The sequence below is a fragment of the Notolepis coatsorum genome (assembly GCF_963971535.1).
Source record: "Notolepis coatsorum genome assembly, chromosome: 10".
Lineage (NCBI taxonomy): Eukaryota > Metazoa > Chordata > Actinopteri > Aulopiformes > Paralepididae > Notolepis > Notolepis coatsorum.
This window is the reverse complement of record NC_140174.1, coordinates 125,659,023-125,678,990: the sequence shown is the minus strand read 5'-3', so window position 1 is coordinate 125,678,990 and position 19,968 is coordinate 125,659,023. Positions and strand designations below refer to the sequence as shown.

Genomic DNA, 19,968 nt, shown 5'->3' with positions numbered 1-19,968 from the left:
CACAGGTCAAGCTACACTATGCTGGTTACACAGGTCAAGCTACACTATGCTGGCTACACAGGTCAAGCTACACTATGCTTGTTTACTAGGGATGCAAGATAATTATCGGGCCGATATCAGCAATTATGACGTCATCCCGATAAACCCGATAAAATGATTGATAGCTCCGATAAAAAAAAATTTAAATCTTTTTTTTATTTTTTAAACTTTTTTATTTTCATGTCAACGTTCACACGCACAATATGTGCTTACTTAGGATTTGACTTGATTCAACAACAAAGCAGTCGGGGCAATGGCAAGCCGAAAACGGTAGAAGTTTGAAGTTTGGATTTTTTTTTTCACAACTGAGGTAGGTAGATTACATTTTTAGAGACTAAAGTACCGAGAAAAAAGGTACCGTTGGGTACCGGTATCGATTCACAGGTACCGGTACCGTATCGGTTCAAATGTGGACGGTACCCATCCCTACTGACAAAGCACAATACCCGTTGGTTTTTAGTTCACTCATTGTTCAGGGAAACACATTGTTAATGACATTGACGGATTGTGAATTTTGTGATTGACTCAAATTATATTTATTTGGAAAGATAAATATAGTCACTTTATTTGAAGAGTCAAAACTGTTCTCTTGGCTCTGTTTTGTTCATAGTAGTAACGCTCATGTCATGATAAATCGGGTTAGGTCAACACTACAGGAATATACATAAAAAAAAAATATATATATAATACAATAAATATATATATATCGGTTATCGGTATCGACCTTGAGGAGCAGAAAGTTATCGGTATCGATATCGGGGTCAAAAAATCAATATCGTGCACCCCTACTTGTTACACAAGCCAAGCTACACTATGGCTACACAGGTCAAGCTACACTATGCTGGCTACACAGGTCAAGCTACACTATGCTGGTTACACAGGTCAAGCTACACTATGGCTACACAGGTCAAGCTACACTATGGCTACACAGGTCAAGCTACACTATGGCTACACAGGTCAAGCTACACTATGGCTACACAGGTCAAGCTACACTATGGCTACACAGGTCAAGCTACACTATGGCTACACAGGTCAAGCTACACTATGGCTACACAGGTCAAGCTACACTATGGCTACACAGGTCAAGCTACACTATGGCTACACAGGTCAAGCTACACTATGGCTACACAGGTCAAGCTACACTATGGCTACACAGGTCAAGCTACACTATGGCTACACAGGTCAAGCTACACTATGGTGGCTAATGATGCTGAGGTTAGGCAGCATAATTTGTCTGAAGGAAAACGTTACTGAAGACTCCTGTGACGAGGACTACTTTCACTAACCATTTTCTTTATGACAGCAGTCCCTACTGATGCATTTTGCTACGCATTTTTTTTAAATAATCGATTGACAGCCCTATTCAATCCATCAGACAAGTCCAACACAAATGGACACAACAACACAATCAATGACAAACAGTTGGATACCTCTCGGACATCAAAGTTGCGTTTCAGGTTAGCTCCAACGATGCCGTAGAGTTCATCCGCTGGGTAGAGCGGCGGTTCAGAGGGTTCTATTGTAACCTGAGAGACAAAAGGACAAACTGGTCAATATCACTTGGCTTAAGAGTAGGAGGCAGGGCTTAAGAGTAGGGGGCAGGGCTTAAGAGTAGGGGGCAGGGCTTAAGAGTAGGAGGCAGGGCTTAAGAGTAGGAGGCAGGGCTTAAGAGTAGGAGGCAGGGCTTAGGAGTAGGAGGCAGGGCTTAAGAGTACAAACAGAATAAAAGCAATGCAAAAGTGCAGACATAGGAATAGGTATAAAAGACAATAAAAGTAGTGCAATGTAGAAAGTGCAGACATAAGAATATGTACAGTGTTGCTCGAAGGCATGTGAACTCCCCCTGAACAGGCAGTCCCCCAAACATCAATCCCCACCACATCCCCATCCAAGACACACCCCCTGATAAAGCACGCCATGACCGAAGGAAAACACAAACAGCCCGTGCGCCACTCACACCGACATGCACAGCGACGAGAGTGCCACCCCTGCGTAGGGGTATGATAAATGTTCTACCTCCAGTAGTGGTATGATAAATGTTCTACCTCCAGTAGTGGTATGATAAATGTTCTACCTCCAGTTAGGGCTGGGCGATATGGCCTAAAAATAAAATCCCTGATTATAATTTTTTTTAATCCGATTTACGATTTTAATCGATTTTTTTCTCTTGGGCAAAAAATAATAATAACTTTCACCAATCTTCACTTAAAAGAAAAATTATAATATATATATATATATATAAAAGGTTACTCTTGATCAAACAAAGATGAATGTCCCTATTGGGATTAATAGTGCAATAACTAGCTTTTTCACCATACTTCACTTAAAACAAATAAAAGGTGCCTCTTGATCATCAAACAAGAATGAATTTCCCTATTGGGATTAATAAAGTGCAAATCGAACTTTCACCAAATATCACTTTGTCAAATAAAAGGTGACTCTTAAAAAAAATGTATCTTCCTAAATCATTCATTCGATGAATCGCCCAGTCCTACCTCCAGTAGGGGTATGATACATGTTCTACCTCCAGTAGTGGTATGATACATGTCCTACCTCCAGTAGTGGTATGATACATGTTCTACCTCCAGTAGGGGTATGATACATGTCCTACCTCCAGTAGTGGTATGATACATGTCCTACCCCCAGTAGGGGTATGATACATGTTCTACCTCCAGTAGGGGTATGATACATGTTCTACCTCCAGTAGGGGTATGATACATGTTCTACCTCCAGTAGTGGTATGATACATGTTCTACCTCCAGTAGTGGTATGATACATGTTCTACCTCCAGTAGTGGTATGATACATGTCCTACCTCCAGTAGGGGTATGATACATGTTCTACCTCCAGTAGGGGTATGATACATGTTCTACCTCCAGTAGTGGTATGATACATGTCCTACCTCCAGTAGGGGTATGATACATGTCCTACCTCCAGTAGGGGTATGATACATGTTCTACCTCCAGTAGGGGTATGATACATGTTCTACCTCCAGTAGGGGTATGATACATGTTCTACCTCCAGTAGTGGTATGATACATGTCCTACCTCCAGTAGGGGTATGATACATGTCCTACCTCCAGTAGGGGTATGATACATGTTCTACCTCCAGTAGGGGTATGATACATGTTCTACCTCCAGTAGGGGTATGATACATGTCCTACCTCCAGTAGGGGTATGATACATGTCCTACCCCCAGTAGGGGTATGATACATGTCCTACCTCCAGTAGTGGTATGATACATGTCCTACCCCCAGTAGGGGTATGATACATGTTCTACCTCCAGTAGGGGTATGATACATGTTCTACCTCCAGTAGGGGTATGATACATGTTCTACCTCCAGTAGTGGTATGATACATGTTCTACCTCCAGTAGTGGTATGATACATGTTCTACCTCCAGTAGTGGTATGATACATGTCCTACCTCCAGTAGGGGTATGATACATGTTCTACCTCCAGTAGGGGTATGATACATGTTCTACCTCCAGTAGTGGTATGATACATGTCCTACCTCCAGTAGGGGTATGATACATGTCCTACCTCCAGTAGGGGTATGATACATGTTCTACCTCCAGTAGGGGTATGATACATGTTCTACCTCCAGTAGGGGTATGATACATGTTCTACCTCCAGTAGGGGTATGATACATGTCCTACCTCCAGTAGTGGTATGATACATGTTCTACCTCCAGTAGGGGTATGATACATGTTCTACCTCCAGTAGGGGTATGATACATGTTCTACCTCCAGTAGGGGTATGATACATGTTCTACCTCCAGTAGTGGTATGATACATGTCCTACCTCCAGTAGGGGTATGATACATGTCCTACCTCCAGTAGTGGTATGATACATGTTCTACCTCCAGTAGTGGTATGATACATGTCCTACCTCCAGTAGTGGTATGATACATGTTCTACCTCCAGTAGGGGTATGATACATGTTCTACCTCCAGTAGTGGTATGATAAATGTTCTACCTCCAGTAGTGGTATGATACATGTTCTACCTCCAGTAGTGGTATGATACATGTTCTACCTCCAGTAGTGGTATGATACATGTCCTACCTCCAGTAGGGGTATGATACATGTTCTACCTCCAGTAGGGGTATGATACATGTTCTACCTCCAGTAGGGGTATGATACATGTCCTACCTCCAGTAGGGGTATGATACATGTCCTACCTCCAGTAGGGGTATGATACATGTTCTACCTCCAGTAGGGGTATGATACATGTTCTACCTCCAGTAGGGGTATGATACATGTTCTACCTCCAGTAGTGGTATGATACATGTCCTACCTCCAGTAGGGGTATGATAAATGTTCTACCTCCAGTAGTGGTATGATAAATGTTCTACCTCCAGTAGTGGTATGATAAATGTTCTACCTCCAGTTAGGGCTGGGCGATATGGCCTAAAAATAAAATCCCTGATTATAATTTTTTTTAATCCGATTTACGATTTTAATCGATTTTTTTCTCTTGGGCAAAAAATAATAATAACTTTCACCAATCTTCACTTAAAAGAAAAATTATAATATATATATATATATATATATAAAAGGTTACTCTTGATCAAACAAAGATGAATGTCCCTATTGGGATTAATAGTGCAATAACTAGCTTTTTCACCATACTTCACTTAAAACAAATAAAAGGTGCCTCTTGATCATCAAACAAGAATGAATTTCCCTATTGGGATTAATAAAGTGCAAATCGAACTTTCACCAAATATCACTTTGTCAAATAAAAGGTGACTCTTAAAAAAAATGTATCTTCCTAAATCATTCATTCGATGAATCGCCCAGTCCTACCTCCAGTAGGGGTATGATACATGTTCTACCTCCAGTAGTGGTATGATACATGTCCTACCTCCAGTAGTGGTATGATACATGTTCTACCTCCAGTAGGGGTATGATACATGTCCTACCTCCAGTAGGGGTATGATACATGTTCTACCCCCAGTAGTGGTATGATACATGCCCTACCCCCAGTAGTGGTATGATACATGTCCTACCCCCAGTAGTGGTATGATACATGTTCTACCTCCAGTAGGGGTATGATACATGTCCTACCTCCAGTAGTGGTATGATACATGTTCTACCTCCAGTAGGGGTATGATACATGTCCTACCTCCAGTAGGGGTATGATACATGTTCTACCCCCAGTAGTGGTATGATACATGTCCTACCCCCAGTAGTGGTATGATACATGTTCTACCTCCAGTAGGGGTATGATACATGTTCTACCTCCAGTAGGGGTATGATACATGTTCTACCTCCAGTAGGGGTATGATAAATGTTCTACCTCCAGTAGGGGTATGATACATGTTCTACCTCCAGTAGGGGTATGATACATGTTCTACCTCCAGTAGGGGTATGATACATGTCCTACCTCCAGTAGTGGTATGATACATGTTCTACCTCCAGTAGTGGTATGATACATGTCCTACCTCCAGTAGGGGTATGATACATGTTCTACCTCCAGTAGTGGTATGATACATGTTCTACCTCCAGTAGTGGTATGATACATGTCCTACCTCCAGTAGGGGTATGATACATGTCCTACCTCCAGTAGGGGTATGATACATGTTCTACCTCCAGTAGGGGTATGATACATGTCCTACCTCCAGTAGGGGTATGATACATGTCCTACCTCCAGTAGTGGTATGATACATGTTCTACCTCCAGTAGGGGTATGATACATGTCCTACCTCCAGTAGGGGTATGATACATGTCCTACCTCCAGTAGTGGTATGATACATGTCCTACCTCCAGTAGGGGTATGATACATGTCCTACCTCCAGTAGGGGTATGATACATGTTCTACCTCCAGTAGGGGTATGATACATGTTCTACCTCCAGTAGTGGTATGATACATGTTCTACCTCCAGTAGTGGTATGATACATGTTCTACCTCCAGTAGGGGTATGATACATGTTCTACCTCCAGTAGTGGTATGATACATGTTCTACCTCCAGTAGTGGTATGATACATGTCCTACCTCCAGTAGTGGTATGATACATGTTCTACCTCCAGTAGGGGTATGATACATGTTCTACCTCCAGTAGTGGTATGATACATGTTCTACCTCCAGTAGTGGTATGATACATGTCCTACCTCCAGTAGGGGTATGATACATGTCCTACCTCCAGTAGTGGTATGATACATGTTCTACCTCCAGTAGTGGTATGATACATGTCCTACCTCCAGTAGTGGTATGATACATGTTCTACCTCCAGTAGTGGTATGATACATGTCCTACCTCCAGTAGGGGTATGATACATGTCCTACCTCCAGTAGTGGTATGATACATGTCCTACCTCCAGTAGGGGTATGATACATGTCCTACCTCCAGTAGGGGTATGATACATGTCCTACCTCCAGTAGTGGTATGATACATGTCCTACCTCCAGTAGGGGTATGATACATGTCCTACCTCCAGTAGGGGTATGATACATGTTCTACCTCCAGTAGGGGTATGATACATGTTCTACCTCCAGTAGGGGTATGATACATGTCCTACCTCCAGTAGGGGTATGATACATGTTCTACCTCCAGTAGTGGTATGATACATGTCCTACCTCCAGTAGGGGTATGATACATGTCCTACCTCCAGTAGGGGTATGATACATGTTCTACCTCCAGTAGGGGTATGATACATGTTCTACCTCCAGTAGGGGTATGATACATGTCCTACCTCCAGTAGGGGTATGATACATGTTCTACCTCCAGTAGTGGTATGATACATGTCCTACCTCCAGTAGGGGTATGATACATGTTCTACCTCCAGTAGTGGTATGATACATGTCCTACCTCCAGTAGGGGTATGATACATGTTCTACCTCCAGTAGGGGTATGATACATGTTCTACCTCCAGTAGGGGTATGATACATGTCCTACCTCCAGTAGGGGTATGATACATGTTCTACCTCCAGTAGGGGTATGATACATGTTCTACCTCCAGTAGGGGTATGATACATGTTCTACCTCCAGTAGGGGTATGATACATGTCCTACCTCCAGTAGGGGTATGATACATGTTCTACCTCCAGTAGGGGTATGATACATGTTCTACCTCCAGTAGGGGTATGATACATGTTCTACCTCCAGTAGTGGTATGATACATGTTCTACCTCCAGTAGGGGTATGATACATGTCCTACCTCCAGTAGGGGTATGATACATGTCCTACCTCCAGTAGGGGTATGATACATGTTCTACCTCCAGTAGGGGTATGATACATGTCCTACCTCCAGTAGGGGTATGATACATGTTCTACCTCCAGTAGTGGTATGATACATGTCCTACCTCCAGTAGTGGTATGATACATGTCCTACCTCCAGTAGGGGTATGATACATGTTCTACCTCCAGTAGGGGTATGATACATGTTCTACCTCCAGTAGGGGTATGATACATGTTCTACCTCCAGTAGGGGTATGATACATGTTCTACCTCCAGTAGGGGTATGATACATGTTCTACCTCCAGTAGGGGTATGATACATGTTCTACCTCCAGTAGGGGTATGATACATGTTCTACCTCCAGTAGGGGTATGATACATGTCCTACCTCCAGTAGTGGTATGATACATGTTCTACCTCCAGTAGTGGTATGATACATGTTCTACCTCCAGTAGTGGTATGATACATGTTCTACCTCCAGTAGTGGTATGATACATGTTCTACCTCCAGTAGGGGTATGATACATGTTCTACCTCCAGTAGGGGTATGATACATGTTCTACCTCCAGTAGGGGTATGATACATGTTCTACCTCCAGTAGGGGTATGATACATGTTCTACCTCCAGTAGTGGTATGATACATGTCCTACCTCCAGTAGGGGTATGATACATGTCCTACCTCCAGTAGGGGTATGATACATGTTCTACCTCCAGTAGGGGTATGATACATGTTCTACCTCCAGTAGTGGTATGATACATGTCCTACCTCCAGTAGGGGTATGATACATGTTCTACCTCCAGTAGTGGTATGATACATGTTCTACCTCCAGTAGTGGTATGATACATGTTCTACCTCCAGTAGGGGTATGATACATGTTCTACCTCCAGTAGTGGTATGATACATGTTCTACCTCCAGTAGGGGTATGATAAATGTCCTACCTCCAGTAGGGGTATGATACATGTTCTACCTCCAGTAGTAGTATGATACATGTCCTACCTCCAGTAGTGGTATGATACATGTTCTACCTCCAGTAGGGGTATGATACATGTCCTACCTCCAGTAGGGGTATGATACATGTTCTACCTCCAGTAGGGGTATGATACATGTTCTACCTCCAGTAGGGGTATGATACATGTTCTACCTCCAGTAGGGGTATGATACATGTTCTACCTCCAGTAGGGGTATGATACATGTCCTACCTCCAGTAGGGGTATGATACATGTCCTACCTCCAGTAGGGGTATGATACATGTTCTACCTCCAGTAGGGGTATGATACATGTTCTACCTCCAGTAGGGGTATGATACATGTTCTACCTCCAGTAGGGGTATGATACATGTCCTACCTCCAGTAGGGGTATGATACATGTCCTACCTCCAGTAGTGGTATGATACATGTCCTACCTCCAGTAGGGGTATGATACATGTTCTACCTCCAGTAGGGGTATGATAAATGTTCTACCTCCAGTAGGGGTATGATACATGTCCTACCTCCAGTAGGGGTATGATACATGTTCTACCTCCAGTAGGGGTATGATACATGTTCTACCTCCAGTAGGGGTATGATACATGTTCTACCTCCAGTAGGGGTATGATACATGTTCTACCTCCAGTAGGGGTATGATAAATGTTCTACCTCCGGTAGCTAGCTAGACTGAACAGCTGATGAGGGGGTTGTGGTTGTTAGCTAGCTAGCTAAACTGAACAGCTGATGAGGGGGTGGTGGAAGTTAGCCAGCTAGCTAGCTAGACTGAGCAGCTGATGAGGGGGTCGTGGTTGCCAGTGTACAAGCGCATTCAACTGTGATGAGGCTCCAGCCATGCAGTATATCTGAAACTGATCAACAGCCAATCAGAATCCAGTATTCACCCAGGCCATGGTATAAGTAAGGGATAATGTATAGCTACGAGGTCATTGTCGCAAAATAATTGACCGACACTGCGTTCTAAACACGGTGAAGGTCAATTATTTTGCGACAATGGCAGAGTATAATACATTATCCCGCTTATTAAAGGGCTAACTTACTAACAATATACGTTGTTACGAAGGATCAGATTAAACCGAATATATATATTTATTTATTGATATATATTGAATAGTATTTGTATATCGTTTGATATCCCTTGTATATTCCTTGTACATATACACGGAATATCCCTTTAGCCTACTATAGCCCATAATAGTTCATTCTCTTATTGGACAAAAGGACCAGGCGCCAGGGGACCAGCCCCTGACGTCAAGTTCAAAGGTACCGACGAGACATGTCCGTACTAGCCCCGGCTCTGCCCAAGGATACGGCTACCGAAAGGAGAGTGGCACTATTTGTTCACCGTGCATATAAATATGGCGCAAGTAAATGTAGAAGTCCTCTTATCCCTTAGTCCTTTACCCTTCTACCCAACTAAGTAACAGAACGTGAAGCCTTACCCACGATACCGCGTGCGGTGTAGTATGGCCCGTTTGGCCTTAGAATAGCATTGAGACCGCGTGCGAATTAATAGCTGAATTGTCAGAGTTTGGCACTGTACCGTCGAGTGCGACGTATCTCTATTAAGTAATAATAGTCTATCGTGTATGGTGCATCGTGCGGTTAGAGTTCTAAAGTGACCAGCATCTCCAACGCTTCCTCGTGTTATCTAGAGTCTTAACCAGGCTGGGCCGACCACATGGCGCCTTCATCCGAGGAGATCTAGACGAGGACCGAGGGACATGTACACTGGATTACCTACCCGACGACTGCTGAGCCCTATGCGGCTGGAATATATTTGCTTTGGTACTGTGATTTGTGGAGCGGATAATCGCCGACGCCTGTGAGTGTTGGATTTACCCCCGAGAGGAGTCAAGTTGAGTCGGCGCTCAGAGAGACTGAGGTCGCCTAGCTTCTTCTTCACTGTGGAGCTACAGCCTACAAGAGAACCAAGGTGTATTCATCTGCGGATCAAGAGTCTACTGCACTGTCTTCTGTACTTGAAGTCTCCCTAGATATCGTTGACCAGACGGTCTACTACCGACGGTTCTCCTACCCCCCCTACCGGCCTACAACCGGGAGGACCCCTTCCAGAACATCCTGCCATATCATTAAGAGTACCATAGATCTAATTCCCTAAGAGCCAGGTTGTATACTTGCTTCCTGCGTAACCAGAGATTGGACATTCAGTGTTGATTTGCCTACGAGTACTCATTTGCCTTACAAGTGCATTCAAATCATAAATGTAATAGTAACTATCATATGAACCTTTTGCTATATATTAAATATTTGATTATTACCTTTGTGTGGACCCGATTTCATTGTGGGAAAGTGTTCATCATATTTAGATATCGTGTACTGTATGGCCAGTAGTTAAAGTACATAAAGCGGTAGTGGTTTAATGATACCATACTTATCAATACAGTCAGGGAATTGTACCCCTCAGTTACATACGTAATTCATTTTACACCATCGACGAGACGAAATCAAATGCAGACGCGGTTGTTCTGTTGCTCCTCTGTCATCGGCAGGTGTGTGGACTTGATTGCACCTGATGCAGTGCAGCTGTGCATATGGTAAAGCTTAGCTTTTGTGACTGCGATCAAAATGCTTGATTGTGATTGGTCAATAGTGCTCTGTTGCCCCTAACAGCGGTCATTATTGCGCGTTGCCCCTAGCAGCGGTGAATTATAGATAAATAATTGACCGCTGCTAGGGGCAACGGAGCGCTATCACAATCAAGCATTTTGGCGAATGTTAAAACGCCATGTAATAAAACAGGATATAATCTTGTATTGTAATCTATGGCAAATAAATAAGTCCAATCATAACAATGCTACTGTGCATAACTAATGTGGAACCAGTTGTGGATGCTGTGTTTACGTACGTAAGAGATTCCAGGACCTCAGGAAGAGGCACAGCTAGGTTAGAAACATAAACATATAATACTGTCAGACTTGCCTCAATATTCTTCTTGTAGTTCAGGTTTCGAACTGCTTTCCTTGCTAAATGGAGAGCATGGTTATCATCTAGAGCATAATGGTCTGTAACACCGGACTTCCTGAAAGACAACATGCATTTTGACTAAACAGTTCCAGAACATACGACATGCATTTTGACTAAACAGTTCCAGAACATACAACATGAATTTTGACGAAACAATTCCAGAACATACAACATGAATTTTGACTAAACAGTTCCAGAACATAGTCCACTCGGGTGTTTCTTGGACATACACAATGACAACTCATTAATGATTATGATTTTTTTTAGCTGATTAAATGTTGTTTACTGCACAATATCATACAGTGTCCATAATAAAGAGCTTTTGAACCAGAGGGCTGTGGTGCCTGTGGTTGAACCGCCACCGGCAGCCTGAGCAGCAGCAGTAACTCATGTGTATTAGTATGGTATGTATGTAACTTGTATGTTCTACTGTTCATCATAGGGATGTCACTCTAACTATTGTTGGAACTGATATGATGAAGTTGATCTTTGAAGTTGGAGGCCAGTATTTATCAGCTTCCAGTGAATAATCACACTAACCTGTATTTATCAGCTTCCAGTGAATAATCACACTAACTAGTATTTATCAGCTTCCAGTGACTAATCACACTAACCAATTGTCTTCCAAAATTAGCATTTACCGGTATGTTTATAGATAACAAGTAACAGAATATTCTGATTGAACAGTTTGAACACAACCACTTTTACTTTGGATTTGTTTGTGGAAAGTGCCAGGAAGTCATCGTGCTGTATGTCACAAAACGGACAAATCTGCATTTGTGAAAATGAACAAGAAACAAAGTGTGTGATGTGTGACGTTTCATACCTGCAGTGTAGATCTGCTCCACCGAGGTCCTCTGCAGAGACCTCCTCTCCAGTCGCAGCTTTCACCTGAGGACACAAAGACACAGTCATCTCATCACAAGGTTGATGTTGTACAATTACACTCGTGTGCAGAAAGTCGCTAAGGCTCAATTCTTGGTGTCAGATCATTAACACCACTTATCTCTTAGTAATACTTGTTGGATATATGGATACTTGTTGGATATATGGATACTTGTTGGATATATGGATACTTGTTGGATATATGGTATGTATTGGATATGCTCGTTTGGACGCGATACACGGCATGCGATAATAAATTATCCATAGAAACATTCTACACAAAGACATATGACTGTATTCAAGCGTCTATACTATAGGTACAGAAAAAGCACAGGCAGGGTGGCCGGGTAGCGCAGCGGACTAAGCGTCTGTCTACCACCACAGAGACAGTGGGATCGAATCCAGCCGTCAGCGGTGCCTCCTGCTTGGTCGGTCGTCCATACTGACACAATTGGCAGTGTCAGCGGGTGGAAAGCCGGTGGGGTGGGTCCTGGTCGTTGTAAACAGTGACTCCTACAGGTCGGTCAGGGAGCCTGCACAATGAGGGAGGGAACTGGGGGAGGTAGTGTGATCCTCCCACGCGTTACACTTTCCCAGTGAGAGTCCTCGCTGTCTGGTGAAAAGAGGCTGCTGGCTGTCTCCACATGTATCGGAGGAAGCATGTGATAGACTTCAGGGCTCCCTAGACCGGCAAGTGGGGGGCAAATGTGCGCAACGACCAGGAAGGGGAGGGGGGAATTGGAAATAACGACTAAATTGGGATGGGAGAAAAATACAGAAAAATAGGAGAAGAAAAAGTAGATAAAAAAAAAGAAAAAGCACAGGCAAAAAATATAAATATGCATCTGTCCACGACTGCATTCAACACACGGTCTGCATGGACACACACACATGAATATGCAGACACACGCAGACACACATAGACACACGTAGACACATGCAGAAAGTTGATTAACACTACTTACTAGGGCTGACCTTCGATTATTTTTTTGGAATTCGAAGCTTCGGGCCGAGATTCGATTTTAATTCGAAGCTTCGAAATGTAATTTTTTTGTTTTTTTTTAACCCTTTCTCCGCCGATGACGTGTTAAGACGTCATTCCTCGCCATGCGTAATCTGCCAATGACGTTTTACAGCGTCTTTGAGATCAATATTTAAAATTTCTGTCATGGTATTCATATTTCACCCACGGATCCTTGACTGGTGCTGTAGGACTCCGCTCAACTCTCCAACGCTTCAATACCGCCACCTGGTGGCCGATTGGAGAGTTGCAACCGGATGTTGATAATTGTGACGCCGGTGTGTCTCCCTATTCCCTCCGGCCACTCGCTATCGCTCACGGGACTCCATCTTGACACACTGGATAATCGATCCGTTGCCATAACTCAATAAACAACATTATTTGGACGTATATAGTATTATACAACCTGGAAATGGATCGCATAGATCAACATCCCATAATAGCGATCTTTTTGCTCCACGCTCATCACCCAACGGTAAGAGGAGACTGGGGTGAGTTTCAGCGTTTTTGATTATTATTATCCATACAAACTGTTCTGATCTATATATCACCCATACTACATAAATTATTTAACGTCGGTCATTGCATTATAAACGACCCCCCCCCCCCCCCCCCCTCCGGTCACCAGCAGATGATGAGTCATGACATTTAGGACATTGTACAATTAAATTTTTTTATCTGTCGTCAATCGCTATCAAACTGCATTTGATGATCTAATTATGCATAAATGGCTATAACTCACGTTCTATGAAATGCAGCAGAAAACGATAAAAACATATACTCTATACAGTATTATACTCTAGACAGTATTTTTGTATGAATGTGTGAATGAAAAAGTTAAACGTTCCTACATCCTGAACGATAGCTAATCGATGTTGAATGGGCCATAGTAATGTCAATTTAGCAATATAATTTAAAAAGTTATAGCCCTGCAAAGTAGGTGAACATCTCCATAGACAAATAGAGCTGGCAGACTGGCTACAAGGATGGATATAAGCGTGGCAGAGAAAGGGTTAATAGTTTTATTCAAATTTATTTTTTATTTTATGTTGTGGGACTTGTACAGCACTTTGTTCAACTTTGTCAGTGCTGTAAAGTTTAAACCTTTTTAAATCTTAGACAAACTAAACACTTTGCTTTCATGCTCATACAGTAATCGTGCATGTGGGAGTGAATGACGTCAGCCTCAGGTGTAAACAATCAGTAGACCATCGCGAGACATACGGGCACATCAAACTCATCAAAGACTACAAAGCGCTGGCAGAGCTGATAGAGAGCCTTGGGAAAACCTGTACATTCTCCGGTCTAATTCCCACCCTTAGACAGAGCTCAGAACATTTTAGTCGGCTTTACAGTGCCGATCAGTGGCTGCGACATTTCAGCTCAACTTGTGGACACAGCTTTATCAGCCACTTTGACTCATTTTGGACTGCGTCTAAACTCTACAAACATGACAATCTCCACCCCAATCACAATGGAATTGCAGCTCTGGCCAAAAACTTTGCATGTCACATCTCCAACATCGTGGCCGGACATAACACCTTCTCTGTGTTGGATGCTCAGCTGGACCAACACCCTCCCTCCCCTGTAATTATTGTGTCCCATGGGAACAGTTGCAGCCTTGTTGGTCATAAAATGGACAAACAAACCATGCCAACCAGACAAAGGAATCTAGTTGTGAAAAGACACAGAAAAACTAAATTCTTCAAAACATTGAATGCATCCAAAATAGTCTGGAACCCACAATGTAAAACAAAGGGTCTATTTGGGGGACACCTAAATATTCGGAGTATGATACCTAAACGTGAACAACTGGAGCATCTACTCTGCAATTCTAATATTGACTTTTTAGGTCTGACAGAAACTTGGTTAACCCATTCCTCTCCACAGGCAGCAATAACTATGCCTGGCTATAATGTGTTTAGGAAAGACAGAGACCAAGACAGGCATGGAGGGGTTCTGCTGTATGTCAAAAGCTCCTTGAAATGTACTCTAATTGAATGGCCAAGAGAAGTAGATTTGGAATGTATTGGTGTGAACATCTCACTCTCCCCCGAAATGTCCTTCTGTGTCATTTGTATTTATAGGAAACCCTCAACAAAGGTAGATTTCTATAATAAGTTGAAGGTCTATAATTTTTTGACCGGTATATCAGATCACAATGCAATTTTTTTTCAAGAAAGCTAACAAAACAACAATTCTCTAATTCATTCAAATCTAGACCTACTGTATATCAGAACACGGTTCCAAAGAGTCAACAGCACCATCTTGTGGCAGCTCTTAAAAGAGTAGGATTGGAGTAAAATTCTCCTAAATAAGGACATAGAGAGTGGCTGCGAGTCATTCCTGGCAACAATTAATGAAGTTGTGTCCTCCTTCACCAAGATGAGGAGTCAAAAGAGAAGAAATAAGGACACGTTGCCCTGGTTGAATGATGAATGTAGGAGACAGATGAAAGTAAGAGACCTTCTTCTGCTCAAAACATTTCTGAATTCTGGCCTGGCTGACAGAAATTCACTTCAATGAGGAATCAAGTAATAAATACTATGCGAATGGCCAAAGCAAATTATTTCATGGACATGATCAAAGATGCTAAAGGGAATGGTAAGATAATTTGGCAATATATTAATAAACTAATTGGTAGACAAAACAAACATACCGGTAACAACAAAAAATGTGAACTCAAAATTAATAATGAATTAGTGAAAACCCCACTGACTCTAGCCACCCAATTCAACTGTTTCTTTTTGGATTCTGTCCAGGAGATAAGTGTTTTACCCCATCTGATGCCATCCATAGTACTATTAATCATGCACAACCTATTTTTAATTTAGAGGAAATAACAGAGCTGGAGGTGACCAATATTATTGGTACACTAAACAGTTCCAAAGCTAAGGACGCCTATGGGCTTGATACCAATTTTTTGAAAACCCATATAGAATTTTTGGTCCCCCCAATCACACATCTGGTCAATCTGTCCTTCAGGGAATCAACTGTTCCTTCAGCATTGAAGGTGGCCACGGTTGCCCCAATCTTTAAATCTGGACAAAAAAATTACATTGCTAACAACCGGCCAATCAGTATTCTCCCGGTCATATTTAAAGTAGCTGAGAAGTGGGTAGTAAAGCTATTGAATGAACATCTAAATAAAAGCTGTACCCTCTTGCACCCCATGCAATTCGGGTTCCGCCCCCATCATTCAACAGAATCAGCCAACTGTATGTTCTTAGAAAAAGTTAAATACTCACTGGACACACATTACTGTGTTGGTGCCGTCTTCGTTGATCTGAAGCGGACATTTGATACTGTCAACCACCAGGTTCTATTGTCCAAACTTAGACATTTTAATTTCTCTGAAAGAGCTCTATTGTGGATGAAATCATATCTATCCAGTAGAAAGCAATGTGCAGGGATTAAAGCAAAAAGAAATCTCCTGACTGAACTTTTTTTCAGGCCAAGTCTATTCTTATTTTAACCTCCACTGTATTTTTTTTTTAAATAGCGTTAGCGTTTTAAGGGAGCCTACTTGTAGAGCCTACTGTCCTGACTGACTATAGACCCTACTGTTGTGGTTGTTGTGCCAGGCAGGGAGGCTGTGTGCTGGAGAGCATGAATGCAAGTCTTGTGGCTAGCTTCTGATTGATGGCGAGCTAGCACCCTTTTCCCATTACTTTGAACCATGAACTAAAAGGCTTGTTATCATACAAACAAGGGACTAAACATGTTTCGCATTATGCCACAACAATGTGGAACACCCTACCCACAGCCATAAAAAAATGTGAGTCAGTGTTTCCCACAGGATTTAGTGAGACTGTGGTGGTGGGTGAACCTCTGCCCCTCTAGGGGGGTCCGGGGGCATGCCCCCCGGCACTTTTTTTGTTTTAAAGTTAAATGCATCAATCTGGTGCAGTTTGAGAGCAAAATTAAGAGGCTATATCTATGATGAACTTTGTGCTCAAAACACAAAATCGACTAGACACTAGAGCATACATTTGAGCCATCAAAGAAATTAAGCAAAAGTGGTTACCTGTGTTGAACTACCGTAATTCCTCTAATAGTAACCGGTATTCAATTAAAAACCGGGTCTCTATTAATGACCGGGTGCGCTGTTGAGCTAAGCAATTATAAGCCGGCCTCCTAATACAAGCCGGGTATATTTTGTTATTGTTGTTATATGCTGGCCTGGCTGTGCAGTAAATACCATATAATGGTATGGTGTTAATGTTTACCAAGAGAGTAAGCCTACCTCAGAATTGTATAAAACGAAGTTATTATTATTATTATTATTATTATTATTATTATTATTATTATTATTATTATTATTATTATTATTATTATTATTATTATACCAGTATTGTGATTGCACTATTTTACTTTATTTTACTTTTTTTGACCACCTGTAATTGCACCGTTTACTACCGTATTTCATACAGTACTTGGTTTCAATAAATGAACCCAGTACATTTTACTGGGTTCAAACTGACACAAAATGTTGATTTATTCATTATGATCGGTTTGAAAATTAGAAATATAGGCCTCTCTCTTATACATGCCTCCTCCTAATACAAGCCTGGTATCCACTACAGTTGAAACAAATACAAGCCGGGGTTACTATTAGAGGAATTACGGTAGTTTATTTTTTAGAAGAAAAAAATAGACTGGATTACTATTACGACTACTACCACTGCCAATACGACTGATACATCCCTATTGGCAAACTTTATATTTATATAAAAAAAAAAAAAAAAAAAGTAAAGATTTTTTTATTTTTTTAATATATTAATCAAAATATTATATAAATATCATCAAATAGCCGGAAATCCATCTCAAGACGGAACGCTTTAATGCCTGAATGTGTTTGTGTTGATGGTGTCAAATCTCCCTACCTTGACTGTTATACAGGCCTTCCACAGGGTTCAAGTCTTGGGCCAATACTGTTCTCATTATTTATCAATGACCTACCCGATGCATGCCATAACACCAATGTCCAAATGTATGCTGACAACTGTGTAATCTTTACATCTGCAAAATCAATACAAGATGCCTCTGCAACTACATCTGCGTGACTGAGATGCAAGCCGGGGCTCGAATATGCATCGAATCAATGTTATAAGACATTGATATCAGGAGCTATCTGTAGCTACTGCTAGCCGGCTAGATAACGTTAAGACAACGCCTCAGTGAACTATTTAGTTTACTGGGACATTTCGTTTTGAACAGTGAGCTAACGTGAGCTAACGTGAGCTAACGGAGGTATCAACATGCACTACTAGACTATTGCTAGAGCATTTGTTGATATCAGGAGCTATCAGTAGCTAGCCGGCTAGATACCGTTAGACAATGCCTCATGTATTAAACTAAAAGTGAATAGTTGACTGGGTCATTCTGTTTAAACAGTAACGATAGCTAGGTAGCTAACGTTAGCTCACAGAGATCTCATGCACTAGACTAGAGCGGAGTCTCCTCTGTGTTTACACGGGTAAGGGAGGGGCAGGGGAGGAGGAGCGGCAGTTTGCAGCTCCGTGTGTCTGAGACAGAACTCAGCGAGTGAGATCTCCGCTAAGAATTGGATCATGTTTTTCGATCGGTTTTCACGATCTGCGAAAATAAAGCATTATCGGAATTCACCGATCTCATTTATACTGAATATCGGCCGATACCGATCGCTGGCCGATTGATCGGGGCATCCCTAGCAATGACCCATGTTCAAGACTGGCTAACAAAATCATGTCTTTCACTTAACACCAAGAAAACAGTGTGTATGATGTTCACAAAGTCACCAGTAGAGGTCACTCACTCTAATGTGTTTCTGGGAGAGGCGGAGCTGGACATTGTAAATGAGTTCAAGTATCTTGGGGTCACATTGGACTCTACATTGACCTTCAAAAGTCACGTGAAGAAAGTAACAAACAGTCAAGTTTAACATCGAAAACTTCAGGCAGATCAGGCCCTGCCTACCAGTTAATGCTGCAAGGATGTTTCTGCATTCAATGATTTTATCACACATCGAGTACTGTTTTATCAACTGGTCTCTTTCATATGTCACTACTCTTACACCAATAGAATTACTCTACAAAAAAGCCATGCAAGTATTTGATAGGAAACCAAATTCATTTCACCACTGTAATATCTTAGAAAAACATAACATGCTAAGTTTAGAGAATTTCCAAGTTTTTAAATATACTTGCTTCATGTACAAGGTTCTGCATGGACTTGCCCCTCCCCCATTGAATGAGTTCATCCAACAAAAAGGAGACACTGGCAATACCACCAGGACCATCAGTAGAGGAGACTGTAAGGTGCCTTTTCGGTATACTACCTTTGCAAAAACTGTGTTCTCTGTTAAAGGTGGTAACTACTGGAATAGCCTACCAGTTGCGATTAGAGTGCCCCACATACTCCATGTTCAAGACCCATCTTAAACTGCATCTCAAGGCAAACCAGAACTGTGATAATTTTTAATCTAATTTAGTTATGTAACTTGTTTCTTGTTTTTATTGTTGTTTTTATCATTGATTGTCACAATGCTTTTACCTTAAAGGAAAACTCCAACATTTTGGGAAAGCGTTAACACGAACCTAAACTAACTTTAGGTTAGTTGTAACGTTAGTTTAGATTCGTGTTAACGTTAGATAATGTACAAAACAAACATTTTCCGCTGCTATAAACATCGCACTTTTATTTTGAAAACCCCAGAAAGGAAGTCATTATATTTGCTTTACTGACCATCCGGTTCTGCGTTAGCTCCGGTTAGCTACGTGCAGTAGTTAGTATTATATTATCAATACCAGCCATTGGATTACTGTTTTCTAAATTGGGGAGGCTTTTAATCGTCAAGGTAAGAGGATTTTAAGTCATGGTATCCATAAACTTCAATCG

The 19,968-nt window shown here is 41.8% G+C and overlaps 1 protein-coding gene across 1 annotated transcript in view; it reads right to left on the bottom strand.

The window, feature by feature from the left end:
- The window catches only part of mccc2 (methylcrotonyl-CoA carboxylase subunit 2), a 125,915-nt gene that overhangs the window by 29,393 nt on the left and 76,554 nt on the right, over nucleotides 1-19,968 (bottom strand). The window contains exons 8-10 of the mRNA XM_084322833.1: nucleotides 12,010-12,074; nucleotides 11,139-11,238; nucleotides 1,470-1,565 (exon numbers count right to left, since the gene is read on the bottom strand). Coding sequence (XP_084178959.1) covers nucleotides 1,470-1,565; nucleotides 11,139-11,238; nucleotides 12,010-12,074 — 261 coding nt within the window. The remainder of the gene's footprint in view (nucleotides 1-1,469; nucleotides 1,566-11,138; nucleotides 11,239-12,009; nucleotides 12,075-19,968) is intronic.